General features: G+C 39.6%; 1 protein-coding gene across 8 annotated transcripts in view; it reads right to left on the reverse strand.

Annotated features, from left to right (window-relative positions):
• Window positions 1-1,010: 1,010 nt before the first annotated feature.
• The window catches only part of ZNF516 (zinc finger protein 516), a 129,123-nt gene continuing 110,279 nt past the window's right edge, over window positions 1,011-19,854 (reverse strand). For all 8 annotated transcript variants that reach the window (XM_073331783.1, XM_073331785.1, XM_073331782.2 and 5 more), the window contains 4 exons: window positions 16,073-17,554; window positions 9,760-9,864; window positions 8,794-8,861; window positions 1,011-1,165 (listed from right to left, as the gene is read on the reverse strand). In XM_073331783.1, the coding sequence (XP_073187884.1) occupies window positions 1,106-1,165; window positions 8,794-8,861; window positions 9,760-9,864; window positions 16,073-17,554 (1,715 nt within the window). In that variant the 3' untranslated portion in view covers window positions 1,011-1,105. The remainder of the gene's footprint in view (window positions 1,166-8,793; window positions 8,862-9,759; window positions 9,865-16,072; window positions 17,555-19,854) is intronic.

A 19,854-nucleotide genomic window follows, 5' to 3' on the forward strand; every position in this document is an offset into this window, starting at 1 on the left:
CAAGACATGACACATTATATGAACATTAACCTGCCACCACAAAAGAAGTTACTCAGCTTTTCAAAATGTCACCAAGCCCAGAAAGGAAGGGTAACTGGCTTGCCGAACAAAAATACAGGAGCGTACAGTACCCTAAGGGCCTAGGTCAGCCTGAACTTGTTCAGCGACTCCTTTTCTATTAAAAACGTACAGATCAGCGGCTTTAAACAGCTGAATAATTTTTTAAAATGTGCAGACTTCCTTTGTGATCAGGTCAAAGAAAGTAGCCCTGTTACAAAAAAGGTCCTGAGAGTAAAACACCAAAGCCTGTTTTTCTTAGTGTTGAACCAGCTTTTTCTTTTCCAAAGCAGAATATAAGCATTTCTGTGGAAGTGTTTCAATTTCCATATTCACATACTATTAATGGTGCGCAGTCAAGAACAAGAGACTTAGAAATGCAAGTGGTCCCCAACTGTAATGAAACAAACCATTGTAGAATGATGGTCTTCTCTTTAGTCCTTCATCAAGCACTGCTCTCCAAAGCACCAAATGCTACCTCTTTCCCCCTCACACTCCTCCTTTTTAAAAGTTTACTTTTCCGCATGACAAGCAGTAGCAGTTTCATTAATTAATACTTGTTCGGCCCCCAAATCCACTGCTGTTTTTCAAATGTATCAAATAGTCATTCTGAGCATCAGGGAGGTTTTTGTTACAGTACTTAAATTCTTCACGCTGTCCAAATCACATACAGTTTAATTATTCCAGTGTCTCAAACTTATCTTGATTAATATAGATGCCTTGCACTGCCACAATGCTTGCCAACTCCACTGTTTATTACAAAGGAAATAAGGAACCATGGGACTGATTAGTACGTCAATTTATATATATCTTGTGTAGCATCTTCATTTATTTTAAAATGATTAACAGTGCAGAGGCATCTCCATTCTAGCAGAGCACTGTTTTCACTCTAGCACAGTGACTCCAGAGATTTGATGGCTTATAGGGAAGTTTTCCAGCTGTTCTTCTATAGGGCTGTTGGGATCATCGTTTTGAGGTTGTTGGAATCGCCGATCAGGGTACTGGGTGTTGTCAAAGGGTACCCGGTGCACACACTGCACATGTGTTTTTAGGTTCCCTTTCTGAGAGGCACTGTATGGACAATATCTGCATTGGAATGGTCTCTCCCCTGCAAGAAAAAAGACAAAGAGAAAAGCTTATTCCTTCCTCTTGTTTTCTAAGTATAATCTTCCTATTAACACTACAGCTCTGCTCCTATTCAGAACCATCATGCATATTTGAGCTACATTTTTTAGCATTATGCGCATTAATTTTGACCTAACACATCACAAAGAGTTATTTTTTAATAATCTCCAGTGAGAGCAGAGCATGTCAGATTCCTATAAACTGTTTGACATACTAGACCAGCAAATAATAGTGACTGAAGGAGCACTTAAGAAAAGGTTAAGAATGGCTGGGAGAGGAAGGACTCCAAAAAGCAGAATTCTGCAGTAACAAAAAGGGATTTATAACTGAACAATTGTTTTGTTTTCTTTTTTAAAGGGGAATTTGAGGGCCACGGAAGGAGAGAGAAAAGACAGGCAAAACTTTAACACAGCTCTGTCCAAACGTGTGAGGGATTTTTACCAATTTTCATAAATAATTACCACGTTAGAAAAGCAGAAAGGGATATTCTAAAAAAATCAAGTGACCTGCAAGATAAAATTGGGAACAAATGGGAGCCTGCAGCTCCCAGGGTAAGCTTTAAAATGACATTCAGAAATCACTGTATGAACAATGCAGTTTACAATCCTGATGACTAAAGCAACCTGGCAAGATTAATCTTACATAAATACATTAACCTAAAGCTAAAGTCCTGATGAAGTAAAACAGACCATTTTATATTAGCACGACATAACATACGACACCCATGGAAAATCCCAGCAAGTTTCAAGCTGTGCCTATGGCAGCCTTGGAAATAGCTAAAGAAAACCCAGCTCTGGTTGACATAATGTATTAAGTGTATCTCTTTTGTTAATAGATTTAGAAAATTCCTAATTAAAGCTGGCCCGAGATTCATGACATTTACCAGTCAAAGTTTGGGGTAAGTCAGAAAGATTTGCAACAAAATTAAAGAAAAAAAAAAGCCGCTGTACAGGCTGCAGTATATTTGAAATGTAGGAAATAGTAACTGAACGAGAGATGTGATAAAACTTCCTTAGTTGGATGCTGAATTTCCTGCAGTAAACTAAGAAAGATGTTTTACATTTTTGCACGGCTACATCATGCCTAAGAGACAGAGCCACAATTCCAAGAGAAAGCACTATCATTAAAACATCTCGCACTGAACCAGCTAGAGATACACTGGGGAACATGGGAGAGGATTCTTTGTGCTGGGGGGAAGGGGGACACATCTTGCCCCAGTTTCTCTGGGTAAGAACTGTAAAAAGGACCCTGGCCTGAGGATGCAATCAGGGGTAATTCTGTAGCACAGCTAAACCAATCAGTACTTGGGAAGGAAGGTTTGCCCTAAAGGTCCAGCTGTAATCCACCCACAGACAGAGTGCCACCAGGAGCACAGTAACATGAAAGGGGTTGTCATCTGCCCACAAGATATAAAAGTACAGAGGGGGACCAAGGGCTGTGGTGGTGGGTGGGAGAGGCTGACAATTCCCTTCCAAACAGGCCAAGTTAGCAGAATTCTCCTAATTACAGCTTTAAAGACGACGACCATTCCTAAGGGCCAAATTTTCCTACACTGAGGGGAAATCTCAGCCTTCAGCAAACGTGAATGTAAAGTGGGAGCGTGCAATTTCCATCTTAAGAGAAATAGCAAAAAAAGTACATGAGCGGAGATCACACAAAATGTTATTTCTTCACGGTGAGGAAGGAGACTTCAAACTTTTGCAGGCAAATGCAGTCACTAGATTGGGGAGAGGGGGGCACTGTCATACCCTATAAGCACTACAGTGTTTAGGGCACCTCAGTGCTTTTCAATCAGCTTCAGAGAACCATCTGACTTTGTGCCCGCAAAAATATTCAAACACAAATGCCTGCTCACCTGCATTTGCACATGCAAATTCGGTAGATGGCAGTCCATTAATTGATTCATCTGCTAAAAACTGGGAACGGTAAAATTATGCAAATATGTTTTTGCAAGCAGAAAATTAAAAGCTGCTGCTAAAAATTTGGCCCTTAAAGTGTGCACTGCCCCAGCTGGTATGTGATACGCGTGGCATTTTTTTACATATGGGGATGGGACTATTTCTTCCAAAGGAGGAACTCTGCCATTTAAAATGGTGGGTTCTTCTCTCACGAGTGGAAAAATAACTCCTTTTAAGAAAAGGAGAAGGCTGCCTTAAGACAAAACAAAGCTACCAAATCAAAACTGGTTTGCACACCTAATCTCCCTTGTGAGGATTTCACATGTTCTGCTACAAGATGATGGCACCTTGCAGGCTTTTGTACTTATATTTGGAAAAGTCAGTGTTAAATTACTGAAAAATATTGCAATACAGTGACAACTATCAGTTTGGAAAAGGTTGCCTCTTCCAGTTTGCAGATAAGTGGGAAAAAGTTGGGACAAGAGCCGCATTCACAGAAGTCATCTGTGATGTTTGTGAACTAAAGGACATATGCTATATGCATAATACTCATATTCAAGTGCAGCAACCTACATGATTCCTGGATTGTTTGCATTATAATCCACATCCATGAATGAGACAAATTAGGTTGCCATTTATTTGTTCATTATCTATTATTTTGATTAATGGAATTCTTGTTCCCAACATAGCTATTTAAAAATAACATTTGCAATAACGTGAAATGAACTATTAATCATGATCTTAAAAAAACTCAGTAAGGAACTTGAACATGACATTTCATATGTGAGCAAAATGTTATAAACAGGATTTTTAGTTGCCATTTTTAAAATCTGAAAGGTATAAAATAAAGAAGTCAATAGTATTAATAATATTTTTGATATGAACAATTTTTGTCCTAAGTGCTCTAGGCTAGGTAAGGTAGTATAGCAAGAAAGATAAAAACACACTAAAGAAAAAAGCAACCTCCCTCCCCCCCAAAAAATAACCCCCAAATTCTAACAACATAATGCTGCATTTCCCCCTTGGTCCTAACAATCCATTCATCCCCCGGAAGTTTGATGATTTATGGAGGATGGATATTGAACATTACAGGATACATTTTAAACAGCTATGCTGAAGATAATGAGGGTCCATGGTTATGCCTTCTTACTGAGGTTGCATGGCCTTCCATTGTAAGACCAATTTTTAAAATGCATTTTAAATGAAAGTGATTTCAAGAGCTGTGCTAGCTGTTGACACTGCTGTCGTTTGCAAAATGTGATAGCCAGGGGGTTCTAGCACCATAGGAGTAGCAGGACAGAGAGATTTCCAATGACAAATATTTTTCTGGTCAGCAGCTTTTAAAAACTGTTTTTTACTTGTTTGTTTCAGTTGCACAAATCAGCATACTTGAGCAGAGGACTTAATGCGTATGCTTAAAATACTGTAAAGATGCTTTAATTTACATGTATCATCCCAATTAGATGAGGAGTCATGATCTTGTCATCCATCTTGCAAATCACACCTCCTGAGAGCAACTACTCAGCCTTTACAATTTTCTAGAGTATTTTGTTTAAACAAAATATTTGAGCATATTATTAAGGATGGGCTGTGAACCCTACAGGGTAGACAATCATGTTGTTTTTTAAAATGAAACTGGAAGGGTTAAATGAACAGTAGCTGTGCCAGAAATTGCTATCAATACTGATGCCATTTTTAAGGCAAACTGGAAGTTCCAGTGCCATAGAATTCATTGAGACTTTGGCCTTTGAGTACAATCCCACAGGATCCAGTTTACCATTGCTCAACCTTTAAGAAACTCATTGCCTTTAAAGTCATGGTGGTACACAAGTCTGTCTATTCAGAGTGTCACAGTGATTGTTGCAAGAGGGAACTGGTTTCATTTTGCACCCCTCATGTGATTGCTGTGTGCTCCCAGAATTCATGCTTATTGAATCATGTCTTTGGAATGCTGTTTAGTGTATTCCAAATGTGATACATATTCATTGTAGAATATGCAATCTTAATTATGGATATATTCAGATATTTAGCATTTATAAAAATATTCAGAATATTCAACGTTTAACATGGCAGCATTTCAAGCAGATCTGCATGAGTTTGCACTGCCTGTATTGACTCAGGTTATGTAGTGTGTATTCTTTGTCCTTCGTAAAGGATTAGGAACTATATGAGAGTACTTAGAAAATTTATTTGGTAAAAATGTCAATTTGTTTTTAGACGGGGTCATGCAAAAGCAGAGAGAAAGCAGGAAAGAATATTATGACTCAGGCACCCACCTAATTATTTTTTATATTTCATTTGGTTATATTTCTTCATTCATGGTGAGACAAGAAACCCTTATAAAGTTATAGGCAAGGGCCAAAATTGTCAAACTTGGGTGCCTATAGTCTTTATAAAGGAACCTCAGTAAGCAGCCTAATTTTCAGAGGTGGTCAGCAGCTGCAGCTCCCAATAAACTGGTTGCTCACCACCTTAAATTAGGTGCCCAAATATGGATTCAGGCGCCTAATTTTAGACAACCAATTTTAGACTCATTGTGATAGTGCTGGCTTTAAATTATTCTACAAGAAAGTCCCAAAATAATAGTAACACTACTGTAAACTGCTACATTTGGGACTGCAGAATCTGCTCGCTCTCTCTTATAAGGGAAGTTATTCAAAAGTTTCATTATTTGAATACAGAAAGGTCAGGGGAACTGTGGTATACAGTCTTACATCAAAATTAATTTTTTTCACTTTAAATAAGTGCTCAAGGGAAGATTTCTTACCTGTAAAGAGGCAACATTTTATGAAATGGATTCTCTTAATGTGAAAAACCTTTATTCTAAAGCTATTGCAAGTGATGGCTACTGGTTTTTGCAGGGAGCAAGTGTATGGCACTGCTGAAAGTTGAATTGACTCTACACAGTAAACTAAGAATAGCTCCATCTCCAGTGGAGTGACAATATTTTAATTAGAAAATAATTGTGTTGCCAGAGTGCTGGAAGCATTGTTCTCAATACATTCTATGCTTCTAAAAGCTCCCAGAGTTCCATGTTGAAAATAAATTATACTCTCTAATACCTTGGGGATTTACAGGTGAAATTTGGGGGAAGCGCGGGAATAAAGTCATTGTTTATTCTGAGGCCACAGACAATAGACGACTGAAAGTTTTCATTTAAGTTGACAATGACACTGACAAACTGAAACAAAGGCTGAAATTATTGTGGCAAAAAAGAGGAAGAGAACTATTTGTGGCGGATGGTGAACATACTGGAATCTCTGTGGAAGAGAGGCTGAATGGCAACAGACTGAGAAACTGGTGCAGCTCACCACTGCCCAATCCTGCGGAAGCTGTTGGATGCGGTACAACATTTCTCTAATCTGCTACAACCAACCAAGGCAGACCAAGACTGCCGAAGACTACAATAGCAAACTAAGTTTGCTATGGAAGAAGTTAATCAATAAACTCAGTCACAGCATGAGTTTGCAAAGACAAGTAAGCTGTTACCACAGCTGTTACTCCCAGAAATGACCTTTTTACAATTTGTCTGTGTTTTAAAATAGACTTCCAATTGCAATCTTATTTTTTCTTTCAAAAAACATTGCCTTCAAAATCTTTGATCTCAGCTATGCCTGGGACAAGTCAAAAAAGGTAAAGAGACGAAAGAGATCCAACAGCACACGTATTTTAAATATGCTTAGGCTTGCTAAATTTATGTTAATAAATTTATGAGAGCTCACCGAAGACTCCCATTGAGCCACACAGTGTTTCACCGTCTGTCAAATACTTTTATCAAGGAGTCATGCCTTTCTACCAATTTAATGGATCATCGACGTTAGCAGAACACTTTTGGACTGAATTCATCTGCAATCTCAATATGTAATTCTCTAATTATGGCATACCCTTGCTGTTATACGTTCTCTTCCCGCTGCCCCTCTCACCAAAAATAAGCATCTTCTTTTTGGAACAGGAGTTGCATTTCAGTTTTAAAATTTGAATCGATTCAATTCAAAGCCCTACAATGTATGAATCTTATTACAATCGCTGAGATTTTTTTTTAATCACTAAGGCATACGTTCATTAAATTACTAAAATAGGATTTGTGAGGGGAAGATACTTTACAGTCATGAGGATAAAAATAAAGTCAATGTCATACATGGATTCATGTTTGTGTTTCTAGTGATGGGTCTCATTGTATTTGATAAAACCCCTTCATAGAAATGTTAAACAAAGTTGCTTCTTATTTTTCTGAAGTTTCTCATATGAATTTATTTTTGATAAAAGGTGGCATGTTGACAACCCTGGAGAGGGAAGTCCTGCGTTGATCCACAGAATAGGAACAGCATGGGTAGCAGCAATTCAGCCCACCTCACAATAACATGGAGAGACCTCTTCTAAAGGGGACAGGGTGGTTCAGTCTCTATGACCCATTCGATCCTTGGTGCCTCTGCTGAGATTACCAACAAAGATACCAATTTGGATCAACTGTGGTGATTGTTGAAGTGATATGAACATCTTCCCACTGAAAAATGGGCTAAGAACAGCATACCTATTTCACACAGGGTAATGAGTGGTCATCAGATAACAGCAGCTTTTAGTCGCTACTGACCTGGGGTTGGTTTAGCACTAAAAGACAGGTTTTTTTAGAGAGATGGCCTTGGCCATCCCAATGGACTGATGGTGGCACAACACACTGCTGTAATGGTGAGTGTGCTTCTAGACTAACCTCTAGCCTTTTTACCCCATAGGCCAACACAATGGAGAAGATTATTAAGAGTCCTCATGAAGAGAGCACTGTATGAACTGCATGAAGCTGTGGTTTCTGATATGACTTCTTGTGGGGATGGTTTTGGATCATGGACTCTAATGACAGTTTGGATTAGGTCCTTACATTTAATAAAGGTCTACATTCAGAGCTGGTATGGAATTGCATCTATTTACCCCCAAAGCTAAATTTGGCCCACACTGTTTTCAGGGGCTTGGTGGGAAGGGAAGGACTAGAATATTGTGGCAATAAAAAAGAAAAACTGAAAATAGGGAGGAAAAGGGTAAAAAAACATCATTCAAGATAGAAACTTGAGTGAGAACTGTTTATGAGAAGATGAAGCCCACAGCCCACTTGCTAAGGCTGAAGAAGGGAGTGGATAGATGAAGTGGTGTTGTTTTATTTTAATACATAAAAAGCCCAATTCAGAGAACTGAAAAGTGTTTGTCAAGACAGGAAACAATGTACATTAGAAACAGGAAAGCACACCACCACACAGAGTCCACAGAAACTGAAAGGTAAGAGCCTTTCAAAGATATCAGCTACAGGATATCACGATAGGAATACTCTTCAGAAAAACACAGACCAAGTGTTATTTGTGTTGTTGCAGTGGATAATTTTTTAGGTGGGTAAAAGCAAATCTCTCTCTCTAGCGATTCTTAAATTATGATCTTACATTTATATACCATTTTGTGCATTATACAATTACCCTTCCCACCCACCCCCAGTACACCGTTAACATCTTTGCTTATGCATTAACTATCTGACCCACAATTAACTGTCTTCTATATGTAACAGTCTTTGGTAAAATGCTAAAAAAGTGTAGGATCTAAAAATCAAAGCAACGCTGTTATTATTTACACATTTGTTATAAAACAGTCAGTGCTTTACTGATGAGTATCACTGTGCAACTTTTCCCCAGCTAACACATTAAAAACCAAACACCCAATTAATTGTAAAACATACTTGTTTTGGGGCATCTGAGGAGGTGGTGTGAACTTCAGTACCTCGGAGTCCATTAGACTCAAATACCACTGTGGGAACAAGGGGGCTTGTTAACAGATGAACATTCAAGCTTCGTTAGTGTGTGTACATTAGTTGAGACCATTACAGATTAACCACATTCAAAAAAAGACACCAGCTACTAGCCTGTGGCCGGAAAATACCAATTTACCGTAACACTTACTGTAAGAGAGTGTGCTAATGGCAGCCTAGGGGCACTGCCCTTTTTAATTCAGACTTCGGTGCTGAAGAAAGCAATCACTGACAACATTAATTATCAGTGTATGTGTAGAGGGACCCTCTTCTTGCATTACTTACCATTTGGCCTCTGTCATTTTGCATCAGACTGGCTTATGTATGCATCATTCACACTTTTCAAAGAAAACCCGCTAGTCTCACTGTCTCATGTAATGCTTATGAGGTATCTTGACACTGGTAGCTTTAGCTGGCTACGTTCTCAACAGTAGATCATTCTAAGGTAGAAATGGCTGACAGGGATTTTAGAGTTTATAACTGACCAGTCTGAGGAGGATCTGTTTTCATACAAAACTGTTCCAGTCAATAGCAATGATGAAAGAAAACAAAGCCTTATGTTCTGCTGAAAGGGGCTACTCTGATTTCAATTTGTGCTGGTGGCAACAGAATTCATTTGCATATTCATTTCTGAGTATCCTACTCTCTAATTAAAATAAAGCATTTGGAAACAGGCTTATCTCAAATGCATTGCAATTTTTTGGAGTGGAGGGAGGGAAGTCAGGTATGGAACACATAGAGAACAAGAGCAATACCAATCAATATCAAAACCTAGGGTATTGCATATTGGAAAGTATTTAAATTATTTAGGTTAGTATAGGAGATAAAACTAAATTCAACATTCTGTTAGTTGGGTTAAAAAATAAAACAAAACAAAAAACTGGTGAGAAAAGATACCTGTGTGGGACCTCATATGAGTCCGGAAGTGACTGTGCTGGTTAAAGCATTTTCCACATTCTATGCAGACATAGTCTCCTTGGCGTGTTTGTGTCCTAAGCATCCCTGTGGTAGAGAGGAGGGAGAAGAAAGGGAGGGGGAGCGGAAAGTTGAGAAGAAAACATTATGCCAGAAGAAAACATCATTAGTATGTCTAATGTGTCATTATGTGAGGCTACCTTCAGGCCCTGGATGACAACTGTCAGCCTTCATCTAGGCACTGGCTGACAGGCCAGGCACACACAGGACTGCAAGAATGCATAAATTACATTGAATTAAAAAATGCTCCCCATGATGTGCCCGCACCAGGACTGGCATGTCAGGTGTGCGCTTTTCAGAGCAGCTGGATCCACTTTTCAACCATCACCCAGCTTTGTCAAGCAGTACATCAGGCAAATCAAAGTGACTCCAGCGTGGCGGAGACAAGTCACATGGATAATAGGAAGTGAGCAGAACCAGAGCCCGAATGTCCCCCCCGGGCTGCAATACCTTGGAGACAAATACAGAGTGAGTGGAGCCATCACAAACTGATCAAACCTTTAGCCCCTGCTTACCTGCCTGCCGGTGCTGCTTTGACCTCAGACCTCTGAGGCTCAGACAAAAGACATCTGTGAATGAAAGTGTCATTCTGGACATTTTGAGCTAGTAGCAACACAGCAGCCTTCTACCAGCCCTTGGTAAACATGTTTTCTAGGCCATTAGCATTTGTGGAAAACTACTCAAACCTCTCCTTTTTTTCCAAAGGTCAGTTTACAGTATCTGACTTAAAGGGCTGGTCTTTGTCTTTTTGCTGCTGATCAAAAAAGACACATTTGACTTTTATTGGGCATTTCTTTAAAATGTTTGAACATCTTTTTTATTTTGGTAAGAAGCCCTCCTAAAAAGGAAAGAATTGATGTTTTAATTTACCATTGGAATGCCTTGGCTTTTAAAGCAAATTCGCAGAGGAGTTTCAGTGAAGGTTCAGCTCTTTTTTTTTTTTTAATTGACCAATGCACAGAAAAAAGTAAAAATTCTAACAAAAAAGTGACAATTGTTTTAAAAAGCTAAATTACACTTTTAAATCAATTGCAGCAAGAAACTAGGTTATGTCCAAAACGTATACAGTTGGTGTGATGCCCACAAAACAAAGGGCAAAGAAGATTAGGGACCAGGCTTTCATTCACTCTTTTGCCACGTAAATGATAAATAATAATAATTGACTTCAATAAAATTAGTTCAAAAGACCTGCTGTACAAGTATTTCCTCTCTGTTCATTACAGCACCCCCGAATATGTTCCTAGAGAGAGAATACAGAACCACACTGCTTTAGCAAAGCCTAATCCTGTTCACTATTACTCACGTGAAACTCCCAGAGAATCAGTGGAAGTTCTGTGTGAGTAAAGATGAGCAGCATTAAATTTTACGATTAGGATTAGGCAAAACTCCCACTGATTCCCTGGGAGTTTCAAAGTGAACAGGACTTTCCCCATGATCTATAAAAGATTAAAACAGATTTTCTAGCAGCAGTCTAGCAGATTTTCTGGTTTCTAGCTAACAGACTATAAAAACCCTATTAGCATCTGTCCCCAACAAGACAGAAGTAATTATGGCTGCAATCCGGAGACCGAAGCTACATGCAGTGTTTTAAGGAACCCTGATATGTTTTCCCATGAAATCAGTGCTGTTATCTCTAAACCATTCATTTTGAGACTAAGTCAAAATACATCTCATATAGAGGAAGGACAATCACGTGGTTAAGGCACTGGACTGGGACTCAGAAGACTTGGTTCAATTCCCAGTTTGGCCACTAACTTCTTATGTGGCTTTCAGGGAGACGTTTAATTTCTCAGTGCCCCAATTCTCCACCAGTAAAAAGGAGATAACTATATGTCTTTTCTCCCATCCTTTGCGTCTCTCCTCTAGTCAAACTGTAAGCTCTCTGGGGCAGGAATTGGCTCTTACGATGCCTAAGACAACAGGCCCCTGATCTTGTTGGTGTCTCTAAGTGTTATTGTAGAATAACCAACAACAACTACTGTCACAGCAAGAAAGAACAATTTAGGTTTATTTTCTCATCAATCAACAGACGCCACTCATGTTAAAGTCAATGGGAGTCACTCATTAGGGTCCGATACAGATGATCCTAATGGTCCCGTCCAGCCTTTCAGCCCATTATCCTGGCCCCTTCAGAAACTAAGGCCTGATCCAAAAGCTTCTGAAAACAATGGAAAGACTCATGCTGATGTCAATGGGCTTTAATTCAGGACCTGAAGTTCTTTTGGCTAACCATTCTGGGCCCAATCTTAGGAGTCATGACTGAGTAAAAAGTCCCATTTCAATCAACCTCTTGAGGAAATTGGGAATTTTGCTGGAGTAAGGACTGCAAGGTCAGATCTTCTATATTGTGCACTCACCGTAGCTAGTGACAACATTTATTTTGGGTTCAATATTTCTAGCCACATCTTTGCCCCATATCTCTGCCTTAAAGTTTTATCCAACCTCAGCACCAGAACTGCTAGGTTTTTTGTTTTGTTTTTAAACATGTCTAGCTGTATACAAATAATATTTAGCGAACCAGCAGTGGAAACCAGCCCAGAAAATTTTACATTTTAGTAAGAGGGAAAACACATCAGTTCATGTCAGAATGAAGATCATATGTGAAAACATTTTAAATGATGGTTAACTGCTGGATGTTAAGAGTCTAGAGATTTGCCTATTGAACATGACACTTCTAGAAGAGAGGGTCCATTGCAGTATTTTTTTCTTACACAGTGTGAACTCTGCCAGCTAGCTTACTGTACATGAATATGTAACCAAAGAATTCATTTAGCATCTCCCTCTATCTCTTCCGGTTTGCTTTCTGGCTATTATTTAAAAAAAAAAAAGATAGAAGAACCGGATTGCTTCCACATATTTTTGTCATTGTTTTATTTCTTTAAGAGAGACATCATAAGCTTTTGGTATTTTAAGGCTTTGTCTTGATGGACACCATTGTCACAACATACTGCCTCTGTGAGATCATCTCTCAGGATAAACTATACTTGAATAAGAGGGGGGCAGATGACCACAGGTGTTTGGAAATTAAGTGATGCAAATGAAAGTGACCATTTTCATGGGAGCTCCTGTGAAACCAGCACTCAGAGTTGGTCTCACGGGAATCCCAGGGGAAAGGGTGCACCTGCTGCTGTAATATGTCCTCCCTAGTACCATGACAGTTGTAAATAACCCTATGAATAAAAAAGAAAAATCACCTCTACCAAACTTAAATTTAAAAAAAACCCCTCTTCTCCTTAAGCAGTAATCAAACTATCTAGTCCTTGATGTAAAAGCCCTGATGTCTAATACTAGTACCACAGGAGTACTTTCAACTCTTTTCTCCAAAGAATCGAAGAAACGCCAGACTACTAGCAGAATACCGAACTGTGCACCAGTCTCATGCGAGCAGATACAGCCAATTTAAAATATAAAAGCAAAGGCTACAAACAAAACACCAAAATGCCTGAAATGGAAAATTCTATTGTGATCAAGGCTGATCTACTGCATGAGGTATTGTACTAAATATCCAGAATTGAGAGGCTTAGGAACAACCTATGTGATTGGCAGAACATCCCTGAATTCTTCATAATGGCAACACAATCTCTCTGGCCAAATTGAAGCCTTGTTTGTTGTAATGCATAATAAAGACTCACTGGGATAATTCTGTCCTCGGTTGAGACTGACTGCATGTAATTGAGGGAAGAGTTCTTCTAACAGGTGGGAACCTGTCCCTTTCATGTGCAGCAGTTTTACCTTTAGTCCTCTGAAAAATATACAGCGCCATGCCAATACATTGGTAGTGGCACCAGTGACCTGCAAATTCTATATGGAATGAGCTCAAGAAAGCTATTCAAAGGCTACATACAAGAAAACCAGGCCACAAAATTCTAAAACTTGGCCATTACAAACAGTTTTAGGTTAAGGAAGAGATTTCAAAGGCACAAATGGGAGCTAGGCAACCAACACTCACTGAAAGTCAAAGTGCACCTAACTTCCATGTGTGCCTTTGAAAATCTCCCCTTAAAGCAGTATTTACACAGTAAAGTCCTACTTCAAAAAAAGTAGATCAGCAAGTAAATATTTCCTATAGAACTCCTCCTCTGCCCCAATATTTTTTGTGCATCTTCTGGTTTCTCCAGCCGTTGATGTCAGGTTCATGGCGCTCCTCCTGTTCCTCTCCATCCTGGCGAGCATAATTGAAAGGGAGCCCATTGTGTCAATCAGATCTATTCCAGGCAGGCTTACATGACGTGATGTTAAATAGTGTCACCAGGAGGTAAGGTACCCAAAGTTGCTAACATTGGCAGAGCTGAATTGGCATTAGTAGCGGTGGAAATTTTTTAGAAAATGTCCCTATGAGCAGAGAGGGACAAATGAAAAATAGTTGGTAGTTAACCAACGAAGTGAGCACATATGACAGAAGAACAAGCTACTGTGACAATGTGTTCCTTGAAACGGAGAATGTCCCTGTTCCCCACCTGCTTTACAAGAACAGGTGCTTTGTGCCAGCTTTTGTAAACCTTTTTACACTCTGGGGCCAACTGAAGGAAACATCAAACAGTCAGGAAGAACACCACCACCCAGCTCTTATCTAGCACTTTTCATACATAGATCTCAAAGCGTTTTATGAAGAGAGATAGTACTATTAATCATCAATTGATTAAGCAAAACAGACAACAGGCTGGTCAAGATGTGCATGTCTAGGACCATTTCTTGAGCACACTCATGTTGCCAGCCTGCCTCTCAAAAAACCTCCCAACAAGCCCATAACCCAGCAGTATGGATCTTCTTTCTCTACCCACACCATGACAGCTAAAACCATCATGTACACACCTTCCAGGCATTCCACCAAAACTGTCTGTATGCTATCCTCTTCCCTAGCTACAACTGTCCCTGGTTTTTCATTTTTAAAATCTAGCAATTCTAACTTGACGAAACAGAAAGCATTACACTACTTCCTCCCCTAACAGATGATGTCCCCAGCTCCTTTCAGCTCCATGAGTGAAAATCTTGAGCTCCTATAGTAAAGATCTGACTAAAGGGGTTCTGTCTGAGTTAAATTCATTTTAGAAAGATTCATGTTGCACTGATCCTACTGAAAGAAAAGTGAAAAAAAAAAATCTTAAAATTTATAAAAAGGTTTGTTCCCAGGGCTTTTTCCCCCCCCTAAGAGTAAATCTTCAGTTTCCACAGACACAACCAAAATCTGGCAGGAAATCAGAGAGACACAGTGGTGATTAGTTTCAAAACCAAAAAGGTGGTTTTCTGGAGGGGAGGGGAAGGGTAGAGACAGATGGAAGGAAATTCACGGTACTTTTTTGAATGCTGCTTGTATAACTACCTTAAAACAAATTAGCCTCTGAACTTTAAATTGGCTATTTATACATACGCTTTTCCTGTCAAAGTAAACTGACAGATACTGTAAAATTAGACACATATAAACAGCCCAAGATAGTCACTTGGAAAATATTACTGTCTTCTTTTCAAAGATATGTACAATAAAGATCTTAGGATTCTTTGTTTAGAAAGATGTGTAAGTATGTCTGTCTGTTCCTGGAAAAACTGTGTAGAGGAAACTGAACAAGATAGCCAAAATAGCATCAGGAGTTAAGCCCTAGAGCATGTTTATTTTGCCCAAAGTGAAAAAGTTATGATGTGTGCCAGAACCAGCGGACAACTAGGATCTTAGTGTGACAGAACATCTGTGTAACTCTAGCCTACTTGAAGCAGTGGGACAAAGGACTAGTAACACTCTACGAGTAAACAAATACGTTTGACCTGTGACAGAAACGTCACGCAGTGTGTGGGAGGAGAATCTACCATACTACTGTACATGAGGAAATCTACTCCAACCCACTCAACACTGATAAAACCACCGTTACTCAGATTAGCAGCAATTATGTCTGCATGTACACTACGAGCTAGGGATGTGTGATTCCCAACTTGTGTGCACATTCTCGTGATAGCTCTCACCGAGCTAGCACAAGTATAAACAGTCGTGCAGCTGCCATCACATGGGCAGTGGCAGCACCATGCTAGCTGCTCCAGTACAAAACTGCCTGAACCCCGGGGCATGTCATCAGGCCCACTGCCACTGCTACAGCAGCTACACGACTATTTTTGGCAAGCTTGCTCAGATGCGAGCTACCATCACAACCCTAAGCTCATAGCGTAGACGTCACCTACAGGACAAGCAGAAGGACAAAATGGGAAACCAATATCACGAACCAAAACAAAAAGCATTTAGAAGCCTTACCTGCATGATCCAGCACAGGGCTATTGGCACCCCAGGTTTGGTACAATGAAGCAAGGTCCCTTGGAATGTAGGTCTTAAAAAAAATGTCCAAACGTTTCTCGTGCCCCTCTGATGCTGGTTCTTGTTTGATGGGGTGTAAAGCTGGAGAAGCTCCTGCTGTGCTAGGCTGAGGCTGCATTAGTGGACTTGCTCTTGCTCCTGTTGTGCAGTTTGCCAGTGTCCTCATCTCATTCCCAGCCTTGGTGTGAGATTCCCATTGAGGCACTGACAGATCTTCATGTTTATTGTACTGCTCAGTTTTACACAAAGGGTGATACTGAGGCGGTGGGTTGAATTTGGCTTTTATGGGGTCAGATGCACAATGCTTACTTGAAGGGGGAAAACCAGCACTTCCCTGGGGAATCATATACTTCTCCACCTGTTTACTGTTGGCAGGCTGTGAGGTGAGCCTTGATACGACTGTCTGAGTGGGTGTTAGGCTTCTGCTAAAGCTTCCCGCTTGCATCAGTTTAGCATTTACTTCATATTTAGCTTTAAGCTGAGGCTGTTGTACTGCTATGCTATGTTGCTCCTGGGTATGGTTTGATTTGGGCTGCCTGTACCCATCAAGACCTGATGACCGTGGACCGCAGTGGCCAAATGAATGGCTGTCCTTAGACTGATGTATACTACCAGGCTTTATAGTCATCCCAACAGGGGAAGAATTGCTTTTGGATCCTGGCAACGCACTTGGTACTTGAGTGCGTGTAAACCTGGCAACAGGCAAAGGTGGGCATTCTTTACCACCAAGGGAAGGAGGAGGACCAGTGCGTCCACTTCTTGCCAGAAAAACCAAGTTGTTTTTTATACTCTTGAATCCATTTTGTTGAATCCATGGTGGAGCCATCGAGTTACAGCTGACTTTGTGCCAAATTCTTTTGTGCATCCACAGGACTTCAGGGTAATAGGTCTTATGATTGCAGTAAGGACATGGGTGGACAATCAAATCAGCCTGCGAAGATGAGGTAAAGCCCTTATTGCATGAATCAGCCCTCGTTGATTTTTCACTTAAGTCTAGTGGAACCATTTCTTGTGTCTCTCTACCTTTTTCGAGAACAGGGTGCTCCTTGTGCAAGTCTGAGAAATTTTCTTTAGGGTGACTAGCCTGCTTTTCCAATGAGTTTTTCAAGTCTACTGCTGCATCTAAAGGTGTCTGGCCCACTCCTGAAGCAAAATCAGCAGTGCTCCTGGAGCAAGGAAGCTCTTGGCTGGGTTGAAAAGCTGGCAACTTTAAGTCTGAAGAATTTCTCTGAGCTTCATACTTTGGAAAAGGCCGTTTGATATTATTTTCCAGGGTAGATACCAAAGTTGATAGCTCTGGTTTAGATTCATTGGCATCTTTTTCTCTGGCATTGTCACTTCCAAATTTAGGAAGCTCTTCTACCCGAGATGTTACCATTGGTGCCCCCTCTTCAGAAAAACTGCAGTGGTATGGCTTTTTACCTGAACAGGACAATCAAAAAACAAAATTACCAACTTATATCAAAACCAAGAAATCAAATTCAAGATTAAAATAAGATACACAGACAGAGAGAGAGAGAAGGGGAAAAGAGCAAACTTTAGGAAGTTACTCTGTTATTAGTGTCCTATAAACTAAATGTATTATAAAACCAAGAAAATCATTGTAATAAGACACAATAGCTCAATTTACCTTGAAAGCATCACTCTGAAGTTTGGATAAACTATCTAATGATGCATGTTCATGACATTTTAAAGGAGGAACAATTTGATAATCCAAACTTGTTAAAATTCAGAGAGTGAGAGAAAGATAAACAAATATGCAGCCATTTAATGCTTAACAAAAATAAAGATAATGGAGCCAGATAAGACCAAACTAGTTAAAGATCTGTCACTGTTTCCATTACAAGCCTCTATTTTCAAAGGGTTTATAACTCAGCCATAAAAATTGGCTCCACACTGAAACCTGGCATATAAAGGTCTCATATAAGTACTGCAGCACATATGGCATATACCATAAATCCTTCTCTTAACAGAGACCTTTGCAATACTCAGGTATAATAAGATGAGGTAAAGACAGTCTAAACACTGAATTTCCTGGTTTTGTTAGTTTAAAAGCAAATGCAACTTTATTTTAACAGTTTTATGTTTGTGTTCCATTTTAGGTATGCTTGTGACTGCTTAATTTGCTGATCGGTATGAATGCCTAACTAAAACAGAATTTTCTGTTTTCTCTTTTCTCTTTTCTTTTTTCTGTCCTTCCTCCCAGTCTCAGACATGCAATGAAAGTAATATTTCATCTAAGATATAGTTCAGAAATGGAACGTAAGTTGGTAGATTTTATAGAAGTTCAGGGAAAAAACAGTTCAATTTAGACTATTTAGAATGTTCCTAAACTCCAATAGTTCTCAAGATGCTTATCTTTAAGAGCTACTGATAAAGTCTTTGAATCCCTCCAAATCAGTTCACAATCAATTCCACAGAGGTTTTCATCACAGCAATAATGCTTACTTCACTGAATCCATTTAACATGTAACAGAATTGAGTCATCTGACAAACTTTCAGTTTCAATTAACATGGAGTTAATGAGCCACTGTTAGGCAAGTGTAAGGGGACCATGTTCCATCTAAAATGTCAACAATCCAAAGTGATCACCATAACTGGGGGAGTAGTGAAGATGGGGAATGAATGAGCTGTTCTATAGTTGCATATCCTCTCACATCAACTCATAAAACCCAATGTTTCAGAAAATCAAGCACTGTTGTTTAATATAACACTGGTGCCATAGGCATTATTCTAAACCTGCACAATGTAACAAGTATGTTTTAGGCTGAAGTTTCACTGCAAATAGAGTCTGTTTAGCCTCAGCTTTAATTCAGGCAAAAAGTCTTAAGCTTTTGTTAATTCAGTGTAATTAGGTTAAAAATAACCCATAGATCTGCAGTCTTATAAAGGTTGAATGCTCACTCTGTTAAGATCATTTTTCTTTCAAATTCTCAAAGGGATAAAGCATGAAAAATACTTGTTTTTCCTGTGTTACAGGGAGGAAGGCCTTCTGAAAGCACATGAACAACACACCCAGCTAAGTGTATAATTTGAAACAAAGACACTGTTGCAGGAACGAAAGTTAACACTGCACATCTGTGTTATTTTCAAACCACATCTGTCAAATATCTATGCACTTAAACTAGATCTTAGGCTTCCAAATGGTGAGGTCCTTTGACCAACATGCTAAATAATAAATTAAAGTAAATAATAAAACATTCAATTGTAGCGATAATCAATAGAGACTGCACTAACCGAATGGCTAGGTTGAGCACAAAATACAGTAAGTAAGACAGACTGTGGAACTGGTGCTCAATGGGACTGTGGTGTTGGGAAACACTGGCTGCCCTGAATCTGAAATGGATTAGGATGCTAAATGGACACATGGGATAGAAGCCCATTACTACTGTGAAGGTCTGTGCTAGTCTGATACTTCTTGTACTTGATCTCACTTTGGCACAACTTGTACACCTGGTCATGCCAGCAAAGGATATTGAGTTGAACTAGCATTGCAGTAGTGATAGGCTCAATTTAGGATTGGTCTTGGGAAAGCACAAGGCCGCCTGAGAACAAGGGGAAAAGGTAGCTCTTCCAAACCACCTAACAACAAATGGTACAGACACAGGGATGGGAGCTCTGGAGTAGGCTGTTGATCTTTCTATCCACACTCGTACAGCTTAGCTACCAGGGAAAGAGGACTGTGTGGGTGAGAAATGCAGCGCAGAATGAAGAAATACATT

Source organism: Lepidochelys kempii, chromosome 2 (genome assembly GCF_965140285.1).
Source record: "Lepidochelys kempii isolate rLepKem1 chromosome 2, rLepKem1.hap1, whole genome shotgun sequence".
NCBI classification, from domain to species: domain Eukaryota; kingdom Metazoa; phylum Chordata; order Testudines; family Cheloniidae; genus Lepidochelys; species Lepidochelys kempii.